General features: G+C 41.3%; 1 protein-coding gene across 3 annotated transcripts in view; it reads right to left on the bottom strand.

Moving 5' to 3' along the window:
- Positions 1-8,877, bottom strand: part of SNRPC (small nuclear ribonucleoprotein polypeptide C) — a 14,280-nt gene extending 5,403 nt beyond the window's left edge. For 2 of the 3 annotated variants that reach the window (XM_019660949.1, XM_019660948.1), the window contains exons 1-3: positions 8,708-8,805; positions 8,421-8,463; positions 2,876-2,984 (exon numbers count right to left, since the gene is read on the bottom strand). In XM_019660949.1, coding sequence (XP_019516494.1) covers positions 2,876-2,984; positions 8,421-8,463; positions 8,708-8,787 — 232 coding nt within the window. In that variant the 5' untranslated portion in view covers positions 8,788-8,805. The other variant, XM_019660950.1, reaches the window with a different exon arrangement.
- Between the last annotated feature and the right edge of the window lie 1,828 nt (positions 8,878-10,705).

Below are 10,705 nucleotides of genomic sequence, written 5' to 3' on the forward strand. Positions count from 1 at the left end.
AGCTGTCCAGAAGCCGGCGACTGATCTTCCTCGCGCGGGAAGAGCGTAATGATGGTGCCAACTTGGGCCAGTGAAGCAACGTCCTCCACTAGACTGAAGAACAAACTGACAGCAACTTATCTGTGCCCCTTCTCCTAATTCCCCAGCACTGTTCCCATCCCCCTAATTCCCCAATAAAAATCTTTAAAAATAAATAAATAAATAAATAAAAAGTAATCATCTAAGATTACTACATCATGGCTTCCAGTTTTTAAATCAACTTTAGATATCCACCAACTAAAATTGCAATTAATTGGTTTATTGATTTGGGTTTTTTAACCTGTTTTTATTTAGACAGCACCGCTATGGCTGAATTAACTACTGGAGATTGGAGTGAAAACCTCCGTCTATCAATGTCTTACCAAAGAGAAGTGGTCATCTTTAATCTGTAGATGTGGTTTATAACCAATTCAAGCCATTCACAGTTCTGTTTGAAAATGGGCGATACCTGTCTAAAGGCCAGGCTTTATAAACTTCGATCATTCCTATATAGGCTGAGTCAAAACAATATACCGTTTGGCTTACCAGTTTCAAAATTAATGCACCGAGATAAGAGACATGGAAAAAACAAATATTTCAAAGCAAGAGCCTGCCCTGAAGGAGATTATGGTCTTAAAAAGTGTCTAATATAATCAACTTTAAATTTTTATTTCAGACAATAAGAGGCACAAAAGAAACTGAAGATCATTTATATTTGGTTTGTAAAAGGAGCCACAAGTAAATACTAAAATACACTCATAAAGTCTATTTCTGAATGTAAACCCTTCCCAATTCAGTGCAGTCTGTAGCCCAGGCTCCCACCCCCATCCCACTCCACCCCCACCAGTGCAAAGGGGGTCAAATTATTCAAGTAAATCACTGATAATTCATGAGGACCAGGTCCAAAGAAGTGACCTAGAGTGGAGATTATGAACAGCTATTCATACGCCTCTGAACAGAGCCTGTGCTCTACAATGGATCACACCCTAATAAGGCAGCTCCACACCATGTGAAAGGACAACCTATAGATACTGAGGGAGTGGCTAAGCCACGGTTCAGCAGCTGACTCAATGTCACCATAATCATGGACATCATGAGGTGAGTCCCTGAGGGCTTACCTCCTCTCCTCCAAAAGTCCTCCATCAAAAAATGTTTACTCGGGCCAGCTGAGTGGCGCGTTGGTTAAGAGTTGGCTTGGGACACCAGCTCTGAGCAGCAGGGCCCCGGTTCGGATCCCACATGCGGGCCAGTGACGCTGTGCCTTCCATAGCTAAGATAGTGAACAACAGCCCGACCTGGACCTGGGCTGCTGTGAGTCGCCGGTGACAGCATATGCTGCAGTGGAGCTGCAGTGGGCTGCTGTAAAAAGCTACCGTGAGGGGCTGGCTGCCGCCGTGAGCGGCCGTCCAGGGCCTGGCAACCAATCTGCCTCNATGATGGTGCCAACTTGGGCCAGTGAAGCAACGTCCTCCACAACTAGACTGAAGAACAAAAGGACAGCAACTTGTCTGTTCCCCTTCCCTGACTCCCCAGTGTTGTTCCTCTCCCTCAATTTCCAAAAAAAACCAAAAACAAAACAAAAAAAAACTTTAAAAAAACCCAAAAAACGTATACTCATCCTAAATTCTTCTGCTGCATACAAAAAAATAACTAAGCGAATAGAATGCTAACCTTTAATGCCAAATTTCTAATATCTTTTCAAACAGAGGAAAAAGATTACATTATAATTAATTTTTCAAAGGAAATGGGACAATGCTGAGATTTGCTCCTTAAAAATTCAAGAGGGATAAAGGAAGGAGATGGAAGTATTTAGTGGCTGTCAACCAGAGGGCCAGTAGTACCTTGGAGTACTACTAGGCACTGCCTGGAGACATTTTTAGTTGTCATGACTGGGAATTGATAACTACCTCTAGTGGGCAGAGGCCAGGGCTGCTGCTGAACTTCATACAATGCACAGGACAGCTCCCATAACAAAGACTCATCCAACCCAATGTCAATAGTGCTTAGTTTGAAAACTGGTATAAATGAAATGAGACTGCTATAGCTGGGTGCTGGGGAATAGGATGGGGTGATGGGGGTGGTGGGAGGTGGGAGGTGGCGGTGCACAGCCATGGGAGGTTCATTCATTAAATGTGTCTTTCTACCATGTTTGAAATTTTCCATAACAGTTTTTTTTTAAATCATATCACAATCAAAGTCCACATTTGCCTGCCAGCTAAGTACGATAAATAATTAACAAAGGCCATGTTTCAAATACAACAGGATGAGCTAACATAGAAATGCAACATCTCCTGTCAGTGCCTTGGAATCAACTACCTGAACAACAAAAACATTCCTAATTTAACAAAAAGATTATGGCACGTCCGACAGGGGCCCAAAACATACTCAGATACTTTCGTCACATCAGTTACTTCCTTTCTGACTGATTATCTTTGTCAGAACTACAAAGACGAAGAAACTCTCTCAAGCTCTTTGAAGAGAACTACAAACCCATCCCCCCACCTTTTCCGATTATAAAAGGAAAACAGTCCTAAGAACTATGATCACTACAAAGGAGGTTTTATATAAATTTGCTACAAAATCTGGTCCACATTAATAAAGAAATACTAGGCAATTCATTCTTCTCTGCCTCACTTCCCAGTCTAACCAATACCCAATTGCTCCAACCTTAATAATTAATATTAATGTGTTCCTATATCCCTGGGAAACCAATGACCTTCCACTTCTTTCATTCAACACATCAGAATGCTCCTATTTATCATTCAGAACGAGTTGTTTCTGTGCAAAACAAGAGAGAGACAGGGATGAGAAAGAATGGGACCATTCTACCACATCGGAACAAAAGGCTGAAACATACTTGTTTTGTCAATCAGGCTCTGAGCCTGCTCTTCCATCCATTTCTGATAGTAGTCTTTCACATTCTCTTTGTGTTTCCTACCACTGCAGTGTGTCTTTCGCACAGATGGCTGTAAAACAAAAAGGTCATATCAGTCACAGAAACAAATTTCCCAAACAAGAAAATTGATAAAGCCTTACCTTTATATAGGTGGCCTGGCTACCTTTAGCAGCTGTAGCTGGGTGCTAACGCCATCACTTATAAACATTATCCAACAATGTACTAAGGTAAGTTATCTACACTATTTATTACGTAAACCAGGAGTCAGCAAAACAATGGCCCATGGGCCAGCTGCCTGATTTTGTAAAAAAAAAAAAATACCGGAGCACAGCCACATTCATTTGTTTATGTATTGCCCACATCTTCTCTCTACAACAACAGAACTGAGTAACTGCAACGAAGACCGTATGGTCCACAAACCTAAAATAATTACAATCTGGCACTTTAAGAAAAAAGTTTGCAAGCCCAAGATCTAAAACAACACCATTTTAATACCCTGTCTTAGGTTATTCTATAGCAAAATAATATAGCTTACATACATTTAAATAACATTGTCTATGAGAATATAGGCTTTTAAATGATTATGTGTCCAGAATAAAGACTCTATATGAATCACACATGACCTGTCTCCAGCTCATTAATCCTTTTATTCTTTAGCAGCATTATTGGGTAAAATTGACATAATATAAACTCCACACATTTAACCTTTTGTTTTTTTTAAGTTAATAATTTTTTAACACTTAAATGCCAGACACCATGTTATGTACTTTACAAGCAGTGTCTCAATCTTCTTAAAAATCACATGTGCAAAGTACAATGGAATACTAATAAGAACGAATCACTGATACATGCAATATGGACCCATCTCAAACACATGCTGAGCAAAAGAAATCAGACATAAGCGCAGAGTCTATATTATAAGATTCCACTCAGATGAAGTTTTAATCTAGTAATACTGATCTTTAGTAATAAAAACCAGATCAGTTGGGACCAAGGGTGTAGGGGACTGCGAAGGAACACAAGGGAACTTTCTGAGGTGGTGAAAATATTCTATAGCTTGATGTATACATCAAGTTCTAATCATCTCATAAGTCATCAAACTGCACACTTAAAAAGTGGGCACTGGGCTGGCCGAGAGGCGCGTTGGTTAAGAACTCGCTTGGGATGCCAGAGGGCACGGGTTCCGATCCCACATATGAGGGCCAGTGACACTGCCCTCTGCAGCTAAGATGGTAAGCAGCCGCTCGATCTGGAGCTGGGCTGCTGTGAGTTGCCAGTGACAGCGTAGGCTGCAGCCCCTGCTGCAGTGGGTTGCCATAAGCTACCGTGTGTAGCCAGCAGCCTGCGTGAGCGGCCAGCAGCCGCAGTGAGCAGCTGTCCAGAGGCCGGTGACTGATCTGCCTCGCCTGGGAAGAGCGCAATGATGGTGCCAGCTTGGGCCAGTGAAGCAATGTCCTCCACAACTAGACTGAAGAACAAAACAACAGCAACTTGTTTGTTCCCCTTCCTCTGATTCTCCAGTGCTGTTCCCTTCCCCCAATTCCCCAATAAAATCTTAAAAAAAAAAAGTGGGCATTTAATTGAACATAAATTAAAACTCAATAAAGTTCATGAAATAAATGACATTCTACTCATGCTTAGACTTGTCTCAAAACACATAGCTGGTAAGCAGCAAACCCAGGCCTGGAATCCAGACCTCATCCAGATGCTCCAAGGCTACCTAACTACCCCCTACTGGTAGAGCCTCTCTTCACAGGATTGCATCAGAAGCAGCAGATCTGACCGTCATGTGGGTGGGTCCCGATTTCAAAATATTGTTCCCTATCTCCCAAACCACCACTTATACTATGCTTACAACAACGATGCCTCAAGCCTAAAAACAAAATCATGCCTAAGAATCAGTAATAGTTTCAAAGTTACATACACAGCACTGAATGTTTTATACATTTCAAAGTCTACCACAGGGAACTGCCTCAATCATGATGGACATTTCCTACTATTTTCACAAGATTTCATGTTAGAACAACGGTATTGCAAGTTCCTGATGTTTCTCATAAAGTTATTATAGAGATATTTTTCAATTCTCTGAATTCTGGCATTAACAAGATGAGTGGGTATATGAAAATATAGTGCTGAAAAAGGGTAGAAGGGAATAGCCCTCACTAACGATTTCAGAAAATTAAGACTCTCCAAATGACTTAGAGAAGGGGTTAGGGATCAAAACAAAATAACTGCAGGCGTATAGGCAAGCTACTATCAATACCAACTTATTGAAAGAGCCTCTTCCAGGACAATCTTCAGATTATTATTATTTTTTAAAGATTTTTTTATTGGGGAATTGGGGGGATGGGAACAATGCTGGGGAATTGGGAGAAGGGGAACAGACAAGTTGCTGTCATTTTGTTCTTCAGTTTAGTTGTGGAGGACGGTGCTTCACTGGCCCAAGTTGGCACCATCATTGCGCTCTTCCCTGGCGAGGCACATCAGTCGCCGGCTTCTGGACGGTTGCTCACTGCGGCTGCTGGCTGCTCCTGCTGGCTGCTGGCTACATACAGTAGCCCATGGCAACCCAATGCCACAGGGGCTGCAGTCGTCGCTGGCGACTCACAGCAGCCCAGCTCCAGGTTGAGCTGTTGTTCAGCATCTTAGCTGTGGAGGGCAGTGTCACTGGCCCTATGTGGGATCTGAACCGGGGCCCTCTGGCGTCGCAAGCCAGTTCTTAACCAACGGGCCACTCGGCCGGCCCAATCTTCAGATTATTTGCTCAGAACTATTTAATAATATTCAGAACTATTATTTCTTTAGGAGGAATCAACCTACTTACAAGTTCCACCCATCTATTAATGCTGAACTACATCTGATCATGTGCCAAAAAAAATTCCAAATGAAGTACCAACAGAGAAATCATTGGTTAAGTTCTTGCAGCTCCTATTCAAGACATGATCGAGTTCTGATTTAATCAGGTTTCTGCAAAGGCAGCAAGTATACAGCTGCATTTCTCAAGGTGTGGTTCACAGACACCTACACCCTTCAGGGGGTCTGCAAGGTCAAAGCAGGTTCATAGTAATACTTAGACATTACTTAAGACATTACTTCTCTTTTTCGCTGTATTGACATTTGCATTGATGATGCCAAACTCCTGGCACTTTGAAATGAATCAAGGAAATGGCAACTCAATGCATTAGTAATTATTGTTTTTGTTTTTTTTAAGATTTTTATTGGGGAATTGGGGGGATGGGAACAGTGCTGGGGAATTGGGGAAAGGGGAACAGACAAGTTGCTGTCGTTTTGTTCTTCAGTCTAGTTGTGGAGGACGTTGCTTCACTGGCCCAAGTTGGCACCATCATTGCGCTCTTCCCTAGGCAAGGCAGATCAGTCGCCGGCTTCTGGACGGCCGCTCACGGAGGCTTGAGGGACGCTTACACTGGCTGCTGTCTACACACGGTAGCCCGAGGTAACCTATGCCGTCGCTGGCGACTCATGGCAGCCCAGCTCCAGGTTGAGCTGTTGTTCAGCATCTTATCTGTAGAGGGCAGTGTCACTGGCCCTCATATGTGGGACCCGAACCGGGGCCCTCTGGCGTCCCAAGCCAGTTCTTAACCATCGCGCCACTTGGCCGGCCCCTAATTATTGTACTTTTAATATCACGCACTCACAGGGGGTAAAAAGCCAGTTTCACTCAGACTGTCCTTGAAGAAGCAGTAAAATTATTAATATTATTAAATCTCAACCCTTGAGTTCATGTCTTTTTAATATTCTGGGTGACAAAATGGGAAGTATGTACAAAGCACTTCTGCTGCATGTCCAAATATGCTATTTCAAAGAAAAGCAGGCAAGCAAACTGTTCAACTTATGAACTCTCCCAGCTGTCTCTTTGATAGAACATTATTTTTATTCGAAAGAACAATTGAGAAATAAACTGATTTTTCAGACTTCTCAAAAGTAAATAAAGGGAGCCTGTTACTTAAAGGAAAGCAATTGGTAGTATTTGAAAATTGACCTTTCAAACAAAAATTAGAATTTTAGAAAACCTTATCTGCCACCATGAGCTTGTCGACTTCTGGAAACTTAAAAGCCATTTCTGATTAGATTGTGACATTAACAAATGCCAATTTTCATATTATATAATTAAATGTGTCCATACTTGGAAGACCTGCATAACTGAGTGAACCAGTATTTTCCAAATGACCAAAGCATGTTACAAAATCACATGGTAAAAGATCCACTCAAATTGCAATACAGACCGGTGAATTTTAATGTAAACAAAGTGTGGGAAGTTTGATGTGGTTTCAGATTCCACACTGTAACTAACCATTTGTGGTGTTTTGATGAAGCAATGTAAAGTATTAAAGTATACCTACAATGATCTGAAAAGGCTATTAAAGCACTTTTTTTTCAACTTCATATCCATGTGAGGCTGGATTCTTATATACTTCAAACAAAATGTAGTGCAACAAATATAATGCAGAAGATGAGAATCCAGCTGTCTTCCATTAAGTCAGACAATACAGAGGTTTGTAAAAATGTTAAAATAATGCTAATGTTAAAACATTCCTTATACTATTTATTTTTTGGAAAACAGCTATTTTTCACTTTTATAATGTTTTTTGTTACAAGTAAAGGTTTGTTATTGTTACTTTAAAATGAATGAATAAGTGCTTTTTAAATTTTAAGTTTTAATTTCAAATATAGCTAATATTAATGGATATAACCCACATAACCTAATTTTCTTTTTTACAACCCAAGAGGCTAAAGGGACCGTGAGACAAAAAAGTTTGAGAGCTGCTGACATAGAAGCTCTGTTGTACATTGCCTAAGCTCATCTTCCAGCTCTAACAACTTACTGTTGGGTTGTCGGGAAACTCATGACGTATTTTTCTATGTTTTTCAATGCAAAAATGCATCATGACTTTCCTGACAACCCAATAGTTTGTAACATATAGTCAGTTAGTTATTCATACTCTGCCTCAGTTTCTTCTTCTGTAAAATGGAGATAGTACTAACCTCATAGGACTATCATGAGCATTAAACAAAATAACACATGTGAACATTTGGAACACTGTCTGACACACAGTAAATATTCGATCTTGGATGCCGTTGTTATTTACTAAGCAGTTTTTAATCAAATTGAAGTACTCAGTTTCAATTTTGGCATTTCTTTCCAATTTAATCAATCATACATTTGAGTGCCTTGACACAATCGAGTATTTGAGCTTCAGGATACTTTTCTGGAATTTTCACTTGTCATAGATTTTTTTTCATCTTCAAACTTGCTAAAGCGTTATCATCTTGGGTCTCCACTGAAAACACTGACTGTTAGAAGACTAATAACTTCAAATTATGAAGACAGTTACGGGAAGGGTAGAAAAATAAACACCCCAAATTATTTTCGTCAAGCAATAGCCCTTAAACCTCTGTAATGAGGATGAAAAACACAAACTTACACCAAAAAAACCTAATTTATTACATGTAAGTTTTTTTGAAACTGAAAAGAAACACTACTTACAGAGTCATGGGTGAGGTATGTATCGCAGTAGTCACAATAAAACCTGGAAAGGTGGAAGGTTAAAGAAAAAGAGATGACAACCAGTTAATAGATGCCCACCCACCTAAGTGCTATTCATCCAAGGTAAAACATACAAGCAAACAAACTAACAAAAGACCTAGTCACGATTCGTAGACGTCAAACAAAGCGTCCTGATATAAACTAGGTTTTTTTGTTTCCCTACATGGAGTCGACCTCCACACTCCAAAAGGGGTATCTAGAATCCCCGGTCCCTTTCTTCCCCAGACCCGCTCTCTTCCCCAGAGGCCTCAGGAGCCAGACACCCGCTCTGCGTTCCTTCAGGGTCACAATTAGTGACTGCGAACATCCCCAGATTCAGTGCGCCACTCACTTGGGCATGGTGCTCCGCAAGCCGTTGACCACTCTGTTCCGCGCCGCCGGAAATGACGCGCACAGCAAGCGCCGTCGCCGCGGAATCGAGGTATCGAACGCGACTTCAGAAACCCTCCTCCGTCATCCAATCCGCTGGCCGAGCGGCGCAGCGACGGCTTCACCCGCGTCTGGGGCCGGGTGAGGGGCGGGGCTTTTCCTTTCTTCCTCTCACCTATAGGAAGGCGGGAAGGGGTACTAAGGGTCCCTACGAGGTTCAATCCAAGCTCGTTTAATCTTGATTCCTCATGCTTCCGGAAGCGTGTTATTCTTTCTTTCGACAAATCTAACGATTACCTGCCAAGTACCAGGCACTGCTGTAAATGCTAAGACAGCAGTGAACAAAACAGACAAAATCCATGTTCTCGTGAAGTTGACATTCGAGTTGGGGAGGACAGGATAATAAAGTAAATACGTAGTTAGATGAAGCCAAGTGCTGTGCGGGCTGAAAAATGGAGCAGGAAAGAGGGAATTCAACTTTAAGACACTCAGAGCTTCCTGAGGTGACAACTGAGAAATAATAGATTTCTTAAAGCAGTAAAGCCAGGAGCAAGCCGTTTTATATAATGTCTTTTTTTTCAAGTCTCATTAACCCCAGGAGAGGGCAGAATCCCCAGTTTCAAGTCCCATCTCGCCGCTTCCCGGAGGCTATGCTCCTGGCGCAGTTTACTTATCTGAAAAATAGGTAATAGTTCTACTTGTTGGGTTTAAGGAAGGATTAAATGTGAAAATGTTTGTAAAGTGTTTAGTGCAATGTCTGTACATACAAAGCCCTCGACAAATGATAGTTTTCTTTACATACAAGAAAACGAAGTAAATTGTCCACCTGTTTTAGCAACAAGGTTAAACTTCTAGCCTATTCTGTCAGACTCCAAAAGGGAACTGGGGAAGAGGAGCTTTTGATTCTTCTGCTTCACATTCTCTGATGCTAAAATTGCAACCAAAATAATAATAATTGTGACTTTATTTGAATGTTTACTATGTCCTAGGTGCTCTAAATGCATTAATTTATTTAATGTATTCAATAACCCTGTTATTCACATTTCATATGAGGAAACTGAGCTTTAACAAGGTAGAAGCTTCGTGGTTCTAAAAGAACGTTAACTGCACAGTGAAGTTATCAAGCTTTTGCCACCCTAATACAGTGGTAAACCTTCGCATTATTAAAGCTAAAAACAGTCAGATGTTATGTGCCTCCTGCTGGGGTGCCAACATTAAGTAGACACTGTTAACTATGATATGTACTTACCAAAAATGTTTAACTTGGATCTAATCAAGGTTATAGAATAACCTAGAGGATGACGCTAAAGGAAAGCCAAAAGCAGATTTAGAAGGTGGGATGTCCTATAGGACAACTGGCCTCTTTCCTTCAAGTCAAGAAAAAGTGTTATTCTAAATTAAAATATTTTAAGAGCTATAATAACTAAATATAGTGAATAGGCCAGGGTTAAATCCTAGTTTGGAAAAAAACAGCTATAAATGACGTTTGGGGACAAAAATTGTCATTCTAGAAACCTACCTTTGTGTAGGCACCCTGAGTTGATTTTTCCCAAAGGGATGGATTCGTCAATTATGTTTTGATTTTTTCCCCCCTAATGTCTCTGTGCTGATCCTGGGACTGTTTTGCCCTCAAATCCATTTCTTGCCTTTACCCTGATCTTTTCTGTATGGCAGTGGGGGAAAGGAGCTGACCCCACGAAGGCTGCAGGGCCTGGACTACCATGCTGGTTGGCGCCCAGGCTGAGTTGCTGGGCTCCATCAATAAGAGGCACTTCTGGAAATTGGAGGGGTTGAGGAAAAAACCAGAGTACCCCACCCGCAAACCACAGTATCTATCCCCTTCCCCCAACCTTAGC

This window comes from Hipposideros armiger, unplaced genomic scaffold (assembly GCF_001890085.2).
Source record: "Hipposideros armiger isolate ML-2016 unplaced genomic scaffold, ASM189008v1 scaffold_331, whole genome shotgun sequence".
Lineage (NCBI taxonomy): Eukaryota > Metazoa > Chordata > Mammalia > Chiroptera > Hipposideridae > Hipposideros > Hipposideros armiger.